This window comes from Strix uralensis, chromosome 9 (assembly GCF_047716275.1).
Source record: "Strix uralensis isolate ZFMK-TIS-50842 chromosome 9, bStrUra1, whole genome shotgun sequence".
NCBI classification, from domain to species: domain Eukaryota; kingdom Metazoa; phylum Chordata; class Aves; order Strigiformes; family Strigidae; genus Strix; species Strix uralensis.
In genome coordinates this window covers 27,179,221-27,198,602 of record NC_133980.1, presented here as the reverse complement: position 1 = coordinate 27,198,602, position 19,382 = coordinate 27,179,221, and the positions used below count along the sequence as shown (strand labels likewise).

Here is a 19,382-nt window from a genome sequence, read left to right as displayed (position 1 = left end):
AACATTTTCAGAGGTAAAGAAGCAGAGGTACAGAGTGTTGCTCTGCTTTTTTTAGCACCAGGGACAAAGAAATAGGAGCATTATCCCCCTAACACAGACAGGAACCTGCCCATTATAGAATAAGCCTTTCAGAAAGTCACTAGGGCACTACAGAGCTACCCAAATACCAAAGCAAAAGAAAAAAAATGTGCATGGCTTTCAACTCTACAAAGTGAAGTCCCAGCAGTCTCAAGCCCTGCAGCAAAGGCTCCCCACAGCCAATCTAGGTGCTGCACTGAGCACCCAAAGAAGAAGTGTCCAGCAAGCTGATACTCGGTCTGCTCGAGCAGTCTCACTAACCTTGATTCCAAAGTCTGGCTTACTTCAGAAATAACCTATTTACCACCTGGCTCAGAGAAACCCATCAGCTGCCGCCCTTTGTTCTCCATAGCATCACCACCGGAGGCTCTGCCATCCATGGAGGGTGAGCAGCAGTGACATACAGCTGTCTCACAGCAAGTGTTTCAGCTGGACGCTACTGGAATTCTTAGTGGTCGGTCTGCTGGTCTTCTCTTGAACTTTGCATCACGCTTTCATGAAAAATTAAATCCTTTCAGTAGAAGATGCTCAGTATTTCTAATCAAAACCAATACATCTAGATCTCCAAAGCCAGAACAACTGATTAATAAAGCCCTGAATAAAGAGGAAACAGACAATGATAAACAGAAAACTAAGAACTGGAAGCTTTCCCACACACCAGGTGGTCCACACATACATTCTTCTGAGCAATCAACAGACAGCCCCCCGAAAAAACAGAAGATGTTTTATTGTCTAAAGTGTTGGAATACAACAAATACGTGATCTGTACAAAGGACACAACAGAGCAAGTTTAAATACAATCAGGAGAAAGAAGTCCCCATATTCACAGTCCTCGGACAACATCTTATACCAGAACCTGAACCAACAATTTAAAAGATTCACTAAAAAAAAAAAAAAAAAACCAAACAAGTTGTTAAAAAATTTAAAGGTCTCCAAAGAGTCTATGGGTGTATTGTCTTACAGCAGAGCTCATGGGGTATTCTGTGAAGGGTCACAATGGCATCTTATTGCCCTCAATGCTGATTTTCACTGCATGGGCCGATCTGCTTTTTTTCCTGATATCTGTGAATTTCCGCATCTGTTTGTCCAGTCGACTCACCCCTTTCTTAGAGGTCCCCTGGAACTTAAAAAATAAAACTAATAATTACCACTGAAAAAAAAGCAGACGTCCCAGAGTTTCAAGAAAAGTGAGGCATGCAAGGTTAAACCTGCAAGAGGGAGCTGATGAAGCCACTGGTTCCAACTGGGGGGGTGTGTCTGTGCACACATTCACTCCCCACAGAGTGGATAAAATGGTTCCCCCAATATATGCAGCACAGAAACGGTGGTAGTCGCACTCACAGACATCACACAGTAAAGCTTCCACATCACAGGGATTAATAACCATGTTAGCTGTTCACAGGCCGGCTGAATATACAGTTTGGAATAGTAGTTTTTGTGTCTGTATTGGCTGGAGCTTAGTGACAGAAATACACTGCACTATGGTGTTGTACATAGAGGCTTCCTGTGGGGGGAAGACTTTTAGAGATGCATATGCTGTAAGTGCAGCAGGCTGAGTTGACATATCAATTCCAAACTGCAATTTATTGTAAAGGTCACTGATTAGTACTTATAAAGCAAGAGATTACTGGGAAAAAGAGGGTGCAGGGGGAAGCAAAAGAAATGCTTCAGCTGACCATACAAGTTATTAGAAGAGTTATTGCATTTCACCTCTGTATTTTAACTGCAAATGAAAAACTGGACAGTAATTATTTTACACAGATTAAATACAGTGATTCTGTAAAGAAGTGCCAAAGACAAACAAAACAGCAAGGACCTCCCAGTCCGTAGCCATTATTTCCTAGAAAGCAATTTCCCCTAACTAGACAGAAACAATAAATGATGGGAACTTGACACATTTTAAGTTTGGGAGAAACGAGATACCCAGAACGTGCTACTTAATATCTAACAAAAACAATCTATTAGAAACTGAACCTCTGGTTCCCATCACTAAGGTGCTCCTGAGGCACTGATTTTAAATAAACTTTATTCATAGAACTGTTCACTATTCATTGAAATTATATCTGGAATATCACTTTTTTTTTTTTAAACAAATAAACATGAAGCTTAAACTCAACAGTTATCATCTACCATTTGTGCTAGCCTCTTCCTGCCAGCATTCAGTCTGTGGCAGCCCTGCTCACAGAACCGAAATACAGACTGGAAATTGTCAAAACAATTCCTGCACTGACACATGTCATTGACTGATCTCCCTCCACCTGCCACTCACAGCCGGGGATTCTCCTCCCGCTGGTCTGCAGAGGTCTCCTTCCCTGCCTCCTGTCCACCACCCCTAAAGCTCACATCACTCCGCTTCCTTGGAAGAGGTGTGACAATACCTTACTTTGTACACCACAGGTGCTGGTGTACAGTGACGTGAGGTCCTGCACTAGGGGCTAAGAGCTCCTGTGTGCCAGGTCAGGTAAACCTGGAGAACCTAATTATGTCAGGACAGCATTCAAAAGCACAGGTGGGGCACAGCTCTTTTTGAGTGCAGGTATTTTCATGTAAGACCTGGCATTTGGGTACCCTGAAGCTGTCAAGACAGATATCACGGCAGATGTTATGTGCTACAGCCTATTTTTTCCTGTACAAGTTACCTTTTAGGTCACAGTACAGACATGAGAGAATACGAGGAGAGTTTTCCAAGTTTAAGTTAGGGTGCACACATTCCTTTCCTGTATGTGCAAACTGCCAACAGCTGAAGCACATGCACTGTTCACACCTCCCTCGAGGGATACCTCTCAAACTTGGGGAAGGCAGTGTCATGGCTACAGGGGCATCCTGTTGCCTTCAATGCTGAACTTGATGGCCCGATGCACTTTGCTGAGTCGTTTCTGTTCAGCAAACCGTCTCTTGTGTTTTTCCAAGCGACTAATACCTCTCTTAATAGTCCCGGGCTAGAAACAATATCTCAATTAATGCACAGAAGGAGAGATAACAGCAGAAAGCACAGTAATTATTACTTCTTACATGTGTTCTACCATGTACTCTGCTTTTAAACTGAACTGTACAAGGTAGATGGGCGAACAAAATAAAGCAAGGCAAAGGCCTCTACTGAAGCTGTTAACGTTTGCCAAAACCTCGAAGTATTCCCAAACTGGAGTATTATCAGAAGAACATGATACCAAAAGTGGGAGAGGTATAAAAATATCAGTGACACTTAATGAATTGCAGCTTTAGTTCAAAATGCTCTTAAGTAAGAGGTCTGTAACCAGATGCTCACCCTAGAGAAACTCTGGAACAGTTAACATGAAAATCTTTTGGGTTAGAGAAGCAACGATACCCAAGTAGAAGTATTTCATGAGCTTAAAACAGCCCACTTGAGAACAGAACTTACTGTCTACTCCAATTAGAAGAGGCACTTAAAGGAACTACCATATTGTACAGTAACCATGGCAATAAGGTGCCACATTCCCAGGCTTAATCAGAGAGAGCTGAGGTGCAGAGTCACTAGGGAGAGTGCTAGTGCTTACCCTGGAGGACTCCATCTCCACATTCCACTTCGGCCTGACCACATAGTCCTTGTTGGAGGGCATGGGCACCCTTGCACGGGCACAGAACCCGGGGTCTCCGGGCCTAAGAGCCCTGGAGAGGGGGAAAAAAAAAAAAAAAAAGAGGTGACCAACTGAGACAGATCTTGTACAAGCAATATAGCGTGATCCACCTCTGAAACACACTGCTTAACTGTTGCCTCTAAAACCTCAAAACAAATTGCATATAGTTAACGCCACTGAAATACTTTTTTCTAATTAAAATTTTAAAAAAAATTCAACCTACTTTTCCTCTCCGGTTAACACTTTCTCCAGGTCCCTGCGAGGAGTCTGACCACCAGAGCTACAAGAAAAATAAAATTTTTTTAGGCATCTATACACAGAGAAAGATAGTAATTTTAAAAAGACAGTCAAGTGTGGTAAAAGAAAGGAGAGAGGTCCTAAGTTATTATCCTTTTATTTCCCTTAATATTTACACACCACTGCTTTTCTTGATGGAGTCTTAGAAAGAAAGAAGGATTTCGTGTTTCTGCCTGCTACTCCTACCTGCTCAATCTCCTTCGCTGAGGCATCTGTTCCAAATCTCTCTGCTCCCTCTCTTCTCTTGTCATGCCTTTGTAGTTTGAGGTAAGACCAAAGATGGGTCGAGACCATTCATCTATTTTTTTTTAAAAAAATAATTGGTTAACAAATGCTAGGCCTTTGGAGGCTATTTCCAAACCACTCCGGTAATGAAATACAGCTGTCAAAGTTTCTAGCAAGTATTTACACTTCCTTTCAACCAAACAAATAATATTTGAGCCCTTAGTATTTCAGGGAAATCCAGCCTTGTGGACAGCAGGAAAGAGCTTTCATCCATAAAGTGTCTTGCTCTGCTCTTTTAGAATCAACCCATGCTCTTAGAATACTTAGTGTCAGGAACTGCTGCACACCACAGTGAACGCTTTTTTAGAAATATGCAAAATAGTTCCTAAAGAACCTAAGTTTATAATCAGTTTGCAGTCATTCAGGATGGAATGCACTACACATGGACTACACCTGTTTAAGAAGTAAACCTTCAAGTCATCCAAGAGCTCTCTAAAGTCCATGGAATAAAGAGTCTTCTGGCAGCACCTTCCTGCCTCTGTAATGCACACATGAGGTCTGCACAACTAGCCAAGAGAGAATCTGGGCAAAATAAATGCCATCCTCTGGTTTAGAACAAGAATGAAAGAAACAGGAAAAGGTGTACACAGAAGTTAAGGTAACAGCATTTGTTAAGAGCTCTACAAGCAAAGCGGTGAAACAGATTAGCGAGATTCCTACATCACAGAATTTATTCTACTACCGACGACAGCAAAAACCATGCAACTGAAAGACTGATGCAGAAATTATCAGTGAAATCTCACTGACGCCAAGGCAAAGGGAGGTTGACATACTGATTAGCTTCCCTGCCATATCCTTGTTAGGTCTCGACTCTTTGGGGTGTTTGTAGAGGTACATCACAGCTCGTCCAATGCCACTGTGCTTCAGGGTCTCTTGGCTCACACTGGGTAGCTGCAGGGTAAGTCAGAAAATAGCAAGAAATTATGTCTGAACATTAATGGTGTCATCAAACTTTGCAAAAAACCAAAACCCACCTTCACAATAAGCTTGGAAAAAACCCAGCATTTTTCATTGCCCCACTAGGAAGTGGTTAAAACACCAAAAGCTAGAAATTTGCCTAACATTCTTGGGTTTTATACACAAAATTAAGTTTCCAGAACTATCTACTCCAAATGCTCTTTTGCTTATTTTACCCAAGAATTGAGTTACTGGCTTCAAAGCATTCACTTTAGAAAGATAAAAACCTATGTAACAAAAGCATTCAAGTAATCAGCTTAGCTACAAATGCTAGAAGTCTGCTCTGAGTATGACGGACTTTCTAGTGCACTGCACACTTTAATAGGCCGGAAGAGAGAAGGGACAATGAGAGAGTAAAAACTCCAGGATACACAGCAAATGACTCTTCACTGAACTCTGCACATAAACCTGAAACAGGCACACAGGGCCAAATAATCTAAATTCAGGCAGAACTCTTGCAAATTCTTAGCAAGGAGAAATAGTTCTAGAGCTTCAGTCAAATAAAGCCAGCTAGTTGTGCTTCAAGAAAAATTTAACTTCTATTTCACTATCAAGACTACGCCACGCTTGTTTATGAACACAGCAAAGAAAGTGACCAAGCACAGTGTATGAGCCACTGAGAACAAGGGAAGGTAAGTGACTAAGCAGTTTAGATTTATCAAGAATCTAGAAATGCTACAGCACTTAACTCCCTGAGAGGGTAGAGAACTTCACATCTGTAGTTCACCTGAGACTCTCAGAAATGTCTTCTGGCCTGCTGCTGGCAAAGCTATTTGCTTTGTTTTGAGCATGGGCAAAATTCTCATAACAATAATTAAGTGCCTGAATTTCCCTAGCCAAATTTTGTTCAGCTAGACAGCACATCTACAACATAACTCATTGAAATGATGCAACTTTTAAACAAATACATCTGTTTTGCAGTTTGCTTCCTTGTGTATTTCACAGCACAGTCCATTGGTAGCAGCTGCAGTACATGACTGTAAAGCTAAAGCACATGACTGTAGAACCACAGCGAAGCCACAAGTCAAATATGGTTAAAAGTCAAGTTTCAAACCTCTTGCAGGATCTTCAGAAGCTCCTCTCGTATCTTTAGTGCTGGCAGACTTCGGTCTGGAAGAGGAGAAAGCCACTCTTTGATGGCAGACATAACACCACTATCAATGAAAGTTTCTTTCAGGTCCTGCCTAGAAAGTTTAAAGTGAAGAGAAGCCATAAAGTCATATAATACATCAAAATCTTAAGATGTGATGCTCCTTCAGCACAAGTGCATTTGAGTTTGTTTCGTGTTAAATTAACAGGTAAAATTACATAGCATTTTAGGTTTTTGAGGCCACCTAGCTCCAGCATTTACTTGGAAGAAAAAAAGTGTTTCACTGCATACTCAGTACAACTGTAATGTCATGCCATGAAATCTACCAAATACCCAATATTGCCCAAGATGATAATTAACTGGAAGAATGACAACTCACTTTTTAAGATGCATAACTACAGTTGGTAGCAAAGTTAATTTCTTTAGTGCTGGTTTCTTTTGTGTATTCAGCTGTCGATCCTCCTGTAGGGAGTTGAAGAATCAGCACAAGTTAATCAGAAGAAATCTACAACTCCCATCCTTTACAACATTTACAGGAAAAAGATTAGTCTATTGACTGAGAAGTGCAACTTTGGCAGGATTATACCTTTAGACCCTGCTCCATCTTCCCACAGCCTCAAGATGACTTCTCTTAAAAAAGGTCCCCACCTTAGCCAACATTTTCCTTAAAAGCATCACATTAGGAGACTTCCCCTATCATGGGTTTTTAATACTTCATGATTTAGGTTGACTACAATAAACTGGAGGTCTGCAGAGTTCTCCATGCTAGCTATGCACAGATAACCTAGAAACTTTGTTAGTAAAATCTCACCTGAACAACAGAAATGTAGCTAACCAAACCGATGGGAAGTGAGAATGTGTATATTCACTTCAGCTAAGAATTTAACTGGATAACCTAGAGGTTTAGGATGAAGCACGGTGCAAGCAACATAAGAGCACAAAAATGTGCACCATGTGCTAAAACAAAGTCTGGGTTTCAAAGCAACTATCAGCTGAGGCCACAATGTCACTATCTGTTCAGTACTTGGGCTCCTGTACCAAAAAGGCCCATTACAACCTACAGATTTACGTCCTGCTGTGGTAATTCCTTTCCACTCATCTTAATCCACCAAAGGCTCTTTCTGTCCAGTGTTTTTTTTACTGCAGGGGAGGAGATTCTTATAAGGCCCTTCCCCTCTTCATGCCCCAGAATGGTTTGACAGGCACATGCTAGAGGACTAAGACACCACAATACCGAAGCTCAGCTCTTCCTTCTCTCCAGCATTTCAAACTTTATGGCTTCATTTGAAACATTTGGCTATCATCTTGTCCAAGAAAGTCTTAAAATAATATTTGTCCAATAATAAAATAGTAATTGTCCAATAAAGTTGTTGACAAGAAAGTCTCAGTTGTCTCCCAGATTGCTATCTCACTCTGTCCTTCATCCCCAAACACATCATCCTTTTCTTCTCGGGAAGATTCTTTTTTTATTGTTATTTGTAAGATTCCTCTTTCTAAGGTTCTGTACATTCCCCCCAATTGGTTTTAATGAGTTCTGCAGTACTGTTTGTTAATTTGATTGCTAGTCCAACGAAACTAGAACAGAAGAAAACTGACAAAAGGCAAGACCCCAATAAACCTTGCACAGTAACATATTGAACATGACTCTTCAAAAAAGGCAGAACTTCCCATAACTTTGCTGCTCTACCATTATTTACCACAGTACTGTCATTCAAACAGTTTAGAAAAGGGTTCTTCTCAGGAACAAACTCTGAAGTACTACATATGCTAGTAATTCTAGAATGAAATTAAAACATAGTCCCTTTCTCAGTGTTTGATGTACTCATGTAGCTTACAGAACATGTATACATCCCTTTTTATAGGACATTTGATCTCAGCTGATCAAAGTTTAGCAAGTTAACTAATATTTTCTCCAAATTTCAACAGAATAGATGTTTTCATTCAGAGCAGCAAAATAACATTTAAACAGTTATTTAGATATTGGAAGCTTTCCAGAGCATATATATTACTCCTCCTGAGTACCAGCCAGATTTCTGTATTTTACTGATCACAAGATTTTCCCATAGAATGGAACTGGATTTTAAGGAGTCTTCAGAGCCTAGAACACTCACCTCAGCAGCTTCATTCATCTTCACAATCATAGCACTGACCACATCATCTGCATCACTAATAAAAGTTCCACCATCACGGTTTCGTCTACGCTTGCCACTCATACTCTTCTTTCGTTGCAGCATCATGTCAAAATCTGACATAAAGTCCATACTGAAACGCAAGAGAGTTTGCCGATGGTCAGAAGAGGGTTGATCTTACTGTCTTTGTAGGAAGGAATTTTGTGTTTCTGTAGCATAACCTTTCAAAAAATCTCCAATAAATCTACAAGCATTGTGTCTCAATGTCCCTGTAAGGTAATTAGTTATCCTCAGTATACAAACTGGAAAACTAGCAAAGGGCTCCAATGGCTCTGAAATGCCCTCAGAAGTCTGCAAGACCCTGCTGAATAGCTAACGTGCCCACATGTAATACCCAAAACATGCTGTCACTGAGGCTGATAAAGATTTAGCTTTCCTGTACCTGCAATACGCTGCTCTGATGCTACTGGAGCAGACAGAAAGGAAACAGGAGACATGCTGACAGCAAGTCTTGCCATACACCTTATCCCTTCCATCAACAGAGAGGCACACCTGTGACTCCCATGCCGAACTGCTAGAAGTAGAGTTAGATGCTTGCTTGATTAGATATTAATATTTCCCTCGGGTTTTGATGTGAACCATGAAATACTGTTCTCTGAAGCAGCAGCATAGGTTATCTGCTCTGGACTGCCAAGTGACTAAACTGTACAAGCTGAGAGAGGACCACCTGTTATAGTTTAAGAGAACACCCTTTTTGTAGAAACAGTCTTGTGCCTTTCTTAATTAAGAAGTCTAGCCAGTCTTTGGAAGAGCCCTTTTACTAAAATATTGCATTTGCTATTTACAAATGAGTACGTAACACATTGACTTACTGCTTTCCTCTTTTGATGTTGTCATCAGAGTCCGATTCATCTGCTGTCTCCTTCATGTCTGCATCACCTTTCTCTTCTTCCAAATCTTCCTGGTTAAAACCCTGATGGGTAAAGACAGTGCAAATCAGTGTATGGATTAAGACTGAGCATCTGCTCAGGCACCTGACACTGATACTCAAAAAGCTTCAGATAAGTCTGCAGAAGATCTAGAAGAACGAGGAACAAAAGCTTCCTAATTCCACCTGTGACTTTCACACCAATAACTCTCCCAACAAAAGAGCTGTGGATGTCATTTAACCCAAAGGCTACCCCATGAGTCCAGCAGATACAAAGCTTCCCTCCTGATACAGCATATCCTTGAACATGAGTTTAAACTCAGAGTCATTCTGGAGGACCTTCCCATGAAGAACAGATCTAGCAACTGAACAAGAGACATGCACAATAAAACTTACTGTAAATTCCTCTTCTTCCTCATCACCAGATTCTCCAAATATATCTGCAATCAGGTTCCTGTGAAGGTAACAGTAACTTTTATCTATTTAAGACTGCAACAGTGAGAACTGCATTCTCTGCAAAATTTCTAGTAAGTGTGTGGAGATCCACCTTTCATTCCGCCACCTACTACTGACCTTCCTCTTCACACCACCAGTGAAGGTGGACAATCATTCTCTGGTTGGGATTCATCCATTCACGATCAGTCTCACTATCTGCAACCCTGAAGGAATTCATATTCCCAGAAGCACTTACTCTTGTTCATTTCCAGATTCACTGTCACTGCCAAACAGATCTTTCTCTTCTTTTTTCTTCCCAGCATTCTCTTTTCTTTCTTCTTCTTCTTCCTCACTATCTGATACAATGTTTTTCTTCCTCTTGTCAGATTTCTCTGAAGCAGCATCACTATCTGATTCTTCGACATCAGAAAGAATTCGCACTTTTTTTGCAGCTGCCAACAGAAAGGAGCATTACTACACGCACTAAGAAGAGAGGCAACAACTGGCACTCTCAAAAAAACTATTCTCTCAAATTCAACTGGACAAGTGGAAAGCTGACTAGCCTTCCTACACAAAATCACTGTCATTTCTTAAAAGCCATATCTATTCTAAAATATGTTTTATTCAATCAGTAAATGAAGTTTCCATATACCACACCTAACCATAAAACCTTCTAATTTCAAAACTGACTCTCACTCCCAGTATATGAAAAAAAAAACAGAGGAAAAAATTACTAGAGAAATAACATCAAAGGAAAAAATGACTAGAGAAATAACATCAAAGGAAAAAATGGCTAACAGGAATAATCAACACAACAACAGATGCCAGTATAAAGCAAGATCACTGCAGTCTTCTCTTTTACTGCTATCAGACCCACTTATTACTCAGAAATATTAGATATACATTCACACAGAAATGCAGTTAGAACAATAGCCTCTACATATGCAGTTGTGCTCTAAAACCAAATTTGCTTTATGGTTTCATATTTATCTTGGATGCCTTCTTCACATAAAAACAATTATTTAACTCTAACACTATTGCTTGTCACATCGCATTTTTATTTTCACACTATAGTTCCTTACGTGTTTTCTCATTGTCATCCTCACTGTCAGAAAGGATGGCGGTTTTTCTCTTCACTGTCTTCTCCTCCTCTTTCTCTTCCTCATCACTGTCCGATATTTTTCGTCTCTTAGGTGCTTCCTCTTCACTGTCAGAGCCCTGAAATCCTTCCCTTACATGTTCATTATCTGAATGATGAGAATCATTCTGCACTTCCTCCTTCCTGTCCTCTCCATCACTATCCTCAGACTCTATTTCTTGTTTGTGCCTGGAAACATCCTCACTCTCCGAGTCACTGGCCGGCTGTTTGCGGAGCTCCTCGCTCTCCGAGTCACTGGCCGGCTGCTTGTGGAGCTCCTCGCTCTCTGAGTCACTGGCCGGCTGCTTGTGGAGCTCCTCGCTCTCCGAGTCGCTGGCCAGCTGTTTGTGTGAGTCCTCATTTTCAAAGTCACTACTGTGATCCCTGTGAGGTTCTCCATTTTCAGAGTCACTTGCTCGATGATTTAAGGCATCTTCATTTTCAGAGTCACTTAAATGCCGATTTGGATGGTCCTCAGTATCAGAATCACTGTCTTTCCCTCCATGAGCTGCTTCATTGTCTGAATCACTTACATTGTGATTTGGAGGCTCCTCATTATCTGAGTCACTGTCTTTTTGCCTTGGGATATCTTCATTTTCAGAGTCTGTCATATGAGGCTCTCCCATTTGCCCATCATCTTCTCCATCACTGTGTTCATTCTGAAAGAGAAAAAAAAAATCTCAGGCAACTAAGCAAAAAACCATCTTAAAAAGTAAACAAAAACTGTTCTGAATTTTTGCTTGCCCTTTTTCCAATTTGATTACCCAAGGTAGTGCAAACTGGAATACTTTCTATACAGAAATAATTATTAGACAATTTACATCAAAGGACTATCAAATACTTCAGGTCAAGTAAAATAGTATGAGATCAACAGAAATCTGTACACACTGCAGCTCAATCATATTTTGGAAATGGTAACAATGTAAAAAACACTCAAATAAACGTGTCTAAGAAGGGTCCAGTTCCTCAAGGGTAAATCCATAGTGGTTTTAGTTTAAAAAGTCAGGCCTTCAACGTGGTTTAGCCCAAATTCCCACTAGTAAGGCAAGAAACAGTATCTTGCACTTGTCACTTTCTTTTTCTTAAAATCTCAATCTCAGGATGTTTTTGGCATGAAATACATTTTGCTGAAACTGCACATGCATCACTTCCCAAGTGATGCTCAAGAGAGCTTGTGCCCTTTCCTTCTTTGCCAAGGAAACTTACTTAAGAACATGTCAAGACCAAAAGCCTACCAAAAACCAGGAATAAAGTTTCAGAGTATTATGGTTAACAAGTTTTGTGTTTCAATATGTAAGAACGTAAGAACAGATTCAACGCTTCTCTCCCATAAGCCGACAGCTCCCATGCCTATCCAGACACCCGAGACAAGAAGATCAGTATATTTGTGCATAAGTTAAAACTCCAGAATTGAAACACAATCCTTTATGTCTTTTTCGAGATGACAAAAAATACCAAGCCACACACTCCATTTTCAGAAAACTTTTCACAAGCTACCTGTCAGTATCATTACTGACATCTTGTTTTATCTTTCCTACATCTAATTTCTACTTGGGGAAAAAAAATCTCAACTGCTTTTACCATAGAAAACAAAATTAGACTCTTGCACACTCATTTCATTAACTCAGTACACTTCTCACAGTCACTGTCACAATAATCCCATTTTCAACTGAAAAGAACAATATTGTAGAAGGAACTTCTTTTCTACATACTGAACTCCGCTCTTCAGCCAGGCTTTCCTCAGAGATGGTTTTGTCTCAGCTATTGACTTCTTCCACTAGCATATTTACAAACTCAGTGTTTATAGTTCTAGGAGATACTTTAAGACCTGTATGTTCTGGAGCTTCCAAATCTTTTTTGTCAGCAATTTAGTTTCCTTGGAAAGACAAACTTTCTAGCTATTTTTATTTTCTATAGTCATTCTACTCCCATATTCAGAGCCATACAAAATAATGCAGGTGTATCTATCCTACACCTACAAACAAACAATACCATTAATCTTTAAAATATATGATTAAGAAGAAATTTTCAATAAAATTAGTTTTAATTGCTTTTAGGAACTACTCCCTCCAGAATTACACTAAGTGGTAAATAACATTGTTTTTTAAGATTTTAGACCTTACATTCATTCTCTTGGCTAGCACTCGATAAAGTAGTAACTTCTAAATACTGCAGAATCACTAACAGAAAGTTACTGCACAACAGAAAAATATGAGGACATGTAATTTTAAAACATACTCTTCAAATACAACTTCAGTATTTCCATGTTACTTAATGCTAGCTATGAAACAGCTGCTGTGATAATCTGAGTGGTTTTCTCTCTATTGCTTGTCCCTGTTCTACAGCAATGCTAGTCTTTTGAATCAGGCTGGTGGTATTATTCAGTATTTCTCATTTCTCCTTAAAGAAAAGAAACACAGTTCTGTTAAAACCTGAATTTGGAATTTTAAAGAATTAAATATGAAGATTAAGAAGTTACAGGATTGAAGATGCACAGCTGAGGAAGACCATACAGGCACTCAACTGCTCTCAGCTTGTTACGGGATTTTATTTACTTCTTTTCTTTCTTACAAAAAAAATAATTCAAATGCTTTCTCCTGCCCAGTATGTCCCACATAAACTAACCACATGGGTATGTGATGTATTTTCTCTGATTCTACTAAGATTATAGAAAACTGCAGCTGCAAACAGAACAGGAAACAGATTTTACAGCAGTCTTACAGTTAAGGTCATTGAGAAATACTGAAATGCAGAGGTCTACCCTGAAATTGATTATAACAGAAATTCTTTAATCCTTATTTTCCTATCATTTAATTTTTGGTGGGTATGTCTGTCTTGTCTTGATTTCAGGTGACTAATGCTGAACAGGTACTGATAATCATGTCAGCAGTAATAAGGGATTTTGCTAAACAAAACCAAAGACAACAATACAAATACTCCTGTTTAAACTATTAGGTTCATCACCTTCAGGACTGTCAGTCTAGAAAGTCTTTGGTGAACAACTAAACAAAACTAAAAAACAACTGGAATCAATAATGACTCTTAAATGTTTCTAAGGTTGGAAGTGTGGCTGTAGGTTATATATCCACCTATTCAGAATACGTTACTAAATTACAAGGAACTTCCAATGCAAAATACTTGGTAAGAAGTCATTACAATTACACAGCATTATTACTGAGGCACTTTACAACATACTGAATCTAACCTGTTACTGACATTCACTCTTGAGAATGAAGGTGTTTGGAGAGGGAGAGCAGACACGCACGCTGTTAGCTCACACTGTGATTGCACAGGGCTCTGCGCCACAAAAGCCCAGTGGCTACAGCAGCTAAACTCCACTGGGATACAATCCCCTACAGAAGAACCACTTAGATAATGCAGGTGCCCCTACACGGCCTGGGCAGACAGGCACTATCTACTCTAGTCCTGAGTCTGGAAAGCTCAAGCAGAGCTAAGCCAAGAAGCACACGGTTACATTAGTCAAGTCAGGAAGCCTCGCAGAGATGACACACACTACCTCAGACCCAGCACAGTAACATAACTGAGCATCTTCTAAAGCAGAGCTGAGACAGAGCTGACTCACTCAGAGCCTACACAGAACAGACAGACCCTGTCCACAGCCATCAGTGCAAAGGTCTTCTGAATACAATTAGTGAATCTGTCAATGGTTTGGAATATACTTGATATAAGAAGTGCATGCAACTTTACAGTAAGATGACTAAACTGTAGGATGGTCTCCCCACCACTCCACCCCTTCTTTTTTTTTTTTTTTACTAGTTCGTCTCTAAAAAGATGTTTTCAAAGAAATCAAGTATGTAACTTTGGAGTTTTCTATTTTTCCTTTTCCAAATACTTAATTAAAAGAAAGGACCAGACATCCTCAAAAACAAGTAGGTCTCAGGTAATTGCTACTGCATTTTTCTCTAATTCCTTTGCTTTCTTTTCTTCCTCCTCTTTATCTATAAACATTTTAATTGAGATGTCCTTTTTTTTTAACTGAAAGAATTCTATAACATGAGGCTTTAGTACAGTATAAATTAAAGAATACATCAAAATCAAATTTACAGTGTTATTCATCTACATAAAAATTTCAGTTAGCAAGTAGTTTATTGGATCAACATGCAGCCACTTTTAAGAGGTACTACTGTGATAATTTAGTAAGTTCAACAAAATTGACCCATCCTGTACAATCTCATGAATGACAATTGTTAAACTAAGGCATACACAACCATCATAGGCAGATCAGCAAGTTTCTCTTTTTTCAGAAATGTAAGGTATTTGTAGATGTTTGTTAACAGTCACAGTCAAACCATAACTTAATTAATGAAGACAGCAGCGACTTGGTAAAAGTGTAAGAACCTAAGTCATTAAAGATTTCCATATGAACCTGACTTGTACAAACACTGTAAACATGATTTCATATTCATTACTGTACTAAAACTATGTGTTATCTAATTCTATTTGTCTAAAGCAGAATTGGTAAGGACATCAAGGAGAACATTTATAGATAAAGTGGGATTGGGGGAAGGAAAGCCAGAAAAGAATTGTGGAAAAGAAAAACCCACATACCTGAGACCTACATAAGTAATTCCTCAGGATTCCCCTTTTCTTTAAAGTTAAGAACCTGAAAAAAAAGTTTGAAAGTTTAAAACTTCAGTTCTTTACATCTGAGTTCTAAATTAGAGACGAAATAGTAATTAAATAGACTTAACTGATTAGGCTGTCTCAAAGGTTTTATTACCTTTGAGTGTCATTCCTCCCACATATTCCTAAAGATGAAGGAAATAAGAGGATGAGAGAATACAGGGTAAATAATATGATAAATCACTGAAAGTTACTCCTTTCAGAGACAGCTGCTCCGCAATATTGCATTTTGAATTTGATGTAGGCAAAGCTAAGAACGTAAGACTTCATACCAAAACAAAACACTCAAACGTTTATGATTTGAACTGAATCAAATAAAGCACTAAGGCTTGAAGGTTCACATTTGCTACTGGACAGACAGGTGGTTTATGTCTTTTTTTTCTTTTTTCTTTTTTTTTTTTTAAATGGACTTTCTGAAGTGTTTTATCTACAGAGGAATAATCAACAGCCATCACAGAACAAAGCCCTTGAAATAACACAGGCACATAAAGAGGATCAGTTAACAATGATAATACATCCTAGTACTTTCTGGATATATAACCTGAAAAAGACTTGCTGAAGATATAAGTAATAGCCAACTACCTGTTCTTTAGGTCAGATTTCCAACTACTTTGCCACAGTAAGTAAAACTAAAATCTCACAGGAATAAGAACAAATGACCAAGTTTTCATGCACAGCAGAAAACACTTAATACTATTGTAGCAGCAACATGACTCTCCATGCACTAATCACCATTTTTTTCATTAAAACAGAAGTACTAAATCCCTTTAAAAGAAAGTTATTTCTCCCATGCTGAAATCCTGATCATCACATTTGCTGCCTGACACCCAATCAATTTATTCCATTGTAAGTATCAAAACCTTTAAAAAAAATTTCAAATCTACTTTACATTCAAATACAGGGGAAGAACCTTCATTTTATACAAACTTCACCTACTTTCTAACTCTGAGGGAAGTATGAATTCAATAGAGTATAGAAGAAAAAAAACATTGCAAGTTATACCACAGCAGAGTTCAACCTTTTGACACATCAGCCTGCTAGTGCATGAAATTGCTTAAAATGCATGTGATAAAAATGTATAACCACTGAAGATCCAGTCAGAATCAATCCTGATCTCTCCACAAAATGTAACAAAATATACAGAACAGAATGGAATGGCTCAGATTACGGTTTTTATGAGTATCAGAGAAAGTTCTCCATAACATAACTTTGCTGACAGAAGACATGAATTTACAGGCCAAAATTATTTCTTCCAAGTAAGACCTGATATAATTCTATTTCAAGTCACAAAAAATTTCTCAAAATTAAGATTAACTCTGAAACCTTCCTAGAAGTCTAAGGGGAATTTTCACTTTTATCAGAATCCCTTTTCAACCAAAATAGTCAACTGACAAGTTAAGTGACTCTCCCCCAAATACAACCCCCAGATCAAAGCATTACCACCCTTTCCATGGTGTAGGCTTCTCAAAGCAAGAATCACTTCAGAGGAAGAACAGATCCCGTTTAGGAACCTTAACCTGCTCCTCATAGAGACCTGCTTCTTTGTGAACGACAAGGTGAAAAACAGCACAGAACAGCCTTGAGAGTCAACGCTCACATCTGAGAGGAAAGATGGTAGGTGGGAGAGCATTTGTTCTTTGGTAAGAAAGTCTATGCGGCAGTATTTGGGGTATTACTATGCAGAATTTGAGGTAAAATTCCAAATTCTTTGTAATCCATTGCTTAAAATTTCAAACCCCAAAAGTTTATCTTCCTGCAATTGAGTATAATAATATTAAACTTTTTCTAGTACAAAACAGGGAATGTATTATAACAATTAAGAAGAAAAACAAAAAAGACCCTAGCCTACCTACTGGTCAAGAGATTATCTGACACACTTCTTTCTGGAAGTAAAGTTTTGCCAGACAGGACCCTTAAGAACAACTGAATAAACATGTTGGTCTCAGTTAAAAGAAAATGCCTCTTTAAAACAACAAAATACCACAATTTATAGAAGAGTAATCTTTCTCTAGATAGAGTTCCAGTAGTACCTCTGAATGGTGCCCTACACTTCCATTCTCAGATCCCGAATGTTGCTCATTTCCTTCATCTTCAACATCTGATCCTGAATCTCTTTCGTCTTGCACTGGAGTAGCTCCACCATCATCTATGCCAAAGTTACAGAAAGAAAAAGTAAAACTCAGTGACGTCTCCCAGTGTTTAACTGCGCACCTACAGTGATGATGAACAGGGAGCCAGGCAGTGCTACCATCAGACTCGTTCTAAACAGTGCACTAATACAGAGAAACGGAGAGTATCTACTGGGCAGGCCAGGAACAAACCCACCACAGACACCCCCCAAAGAGATCACAAAACTGCTTATAACATGCACGCAAGCAGTGACTGATACACTAATCACAACAGCGAACTAATAATAAGGCGGCGGCTGTGCTGCGATCACGCCAGCGGACCCGGCACGGCCGATGTCACCCCAGGCCCCCGCGGAGCCGGCTGCTGACTACCGCCGGGGCGGAGGCGGCGCGGCTCGGCCCCGCGCACCCTCCACGGAGCGACCGCCGAGCTGGGGTCCCGGGCATGACTCCGCCGCCGCTACAGAGCCCCGGGAGCCGGAGGCGGCCACCGGGAGGGGAGGGCAGGGCAGGGCGATCCCCGTGGGCCCCGCTGTGCCCAGCACCCTCCCTCGCAGGGCCCCAGCGCCCCGGGCGTCCCTCCCGCAGGGGACGCTCCCGCGCCGCTACCTGACTGGTCCCCGCCGTAGTACTCGCTCTCCATGGCGGGCCGCCGGCCCCGCCTCCCCGCTGAGGCCCGGCGGCGGGGCGAAGCCCCCAGCGCAGCGCTCGCCGCTAGGGCCCGCCGCCTCCAGGCGCCGGCGCCGCCGCCGCCCGCCTCGCACAGGCCCAAAATGGCGCCTCTCTCCCGAACGGCCGGCAGGCGCCTCTGCGCATGCGCTAAGAGCGGCCGCCCCTTCCCCCGCGCGCCCCGGGAGGCGGCAGCTCTCGCGAGGCTTCATGGGGGAGACGCCGCCAGGAGGCGCCGCGCAGGAGCGCCGGGCCGCGGCCACCGCCCCCCCCGCCCCGCCGTTAAGGCGGTTTCCAACAGCTTAAAGTTTGGAGAAACCAAGCTCAGATTTTAGCGAGGCAAAACTGGGGGCTGTTCACTGCTTTCATACAGGGTCTGATTTAACCGCCACAAACTAGGAAACATTTATTTTTCCTCTAAGTATTTTTTTGCATTTTCTTCTAGAAAATAGTTTGATTTTTGCTTGGTAACTGAAGTGCTGGGGATACTGAAGGAGCCTTTGAGAAAAAAGGCTATTTGGAGCCTGTGCATCAACATGGGAAATGAACAGCTGTACAGGAGTGTAAAATGGTTGCTATTTTAATAAAGATGTTTCCTAGTATGAGCTGTGTGGGAACTTCCAAGAGACTAAACCTCAGAAAATGTTAGATGACTGCTTAAACCCACAGCCCTGAACTACACAAGAGTTACCCAAGGTCTCCCTTTGGCTGGTCAAAGGTGCATCTGGTAAAAATGCTTCCTATACTGACAAAAGATGGCAGATGAAGAGTTTCATCTACTGCCTTGAAAGATTTTACCATTTAAGTAATTGTGAATTTATCTGCTCTCTACAAATCAAGTTAGCAAGAATTAATGTGAATCTCTACAAGAAAATAGCAGAACAAAACCAGAGTTCAGGCTCTGGATGCCGCGATGGGCACCAACAGCTTTTATGGTGCTGCTGGCCAAAGAGGGGACCCAAGGCTGGTCATGAAAACTGAGGACTAGTTGTCTAGACAGATTTAGG

At 40.6% G+C, this 19,382-nt stretch overlaps 1 protein-coding gene across 5 annotated transcripts; it reads right to left on the bottom strand.

The window, feature by feature from the left end:
* Positions 1 to 783: 783 nt before the first annotated feature.
* IWS1 (interacts with SUPT6H, CTD assembly factor 1) lies at positions 784 to 18,500 on the bottom strand. Of its 5 annotated transcripts, XM_074877853.1 has the most exons (15): positions 18,316 to 18,500; positions 17,608 to 17,723; positions 10,878 to 11,592; positions 10,052 to 10,247; positions 9,757 to 9,814; positions 9,305 to 9,405; positions 8,415 to 8,565; positions 6,683 to 6,765; positions 6,268 to 6,397; positions 5,030 to 5,147; positions 4,158 to 4,269; positions 3,898 to 3,954; positions 3,594 to 3,705; positions 2,859 to 3,017; positions 1,063 to 1,201 (listed from the first exon to the last, which is right to left on the bottom strand). In XM_074877853.1, exons 1-14 carry the CDS (start codon positions 18,347 to 18,349, stop codon positions 2,889 to 2,891), a joined length of 2,112 nt encoding a protein of 703 aa, XP_074733954.1. In that variant the 5' UTR covers positions 18,350 to 18,500; the 3' UTR covers positions 1,063 to 1,201; positions 2,859 to 2,888. The 5 variants fall into 5 exon arrangements, with proteins under 5 accessions (XP_074733953.1, XP_074733955.1, XP_074733957.1 ...); XM_074877852.1 differs by lacking the exon at positions 2,859 to 3,017 and having other exon boundaries at positions 784 to 1,201; XM_074877854.1 differs by lacking the exon at positions 2,859 to 3,017 and having other exon boundaries at positions 784 to 1,195.
* Between the last annotated feature and the right edge of the window lie 882 nt (positions 18,501 to 19,382).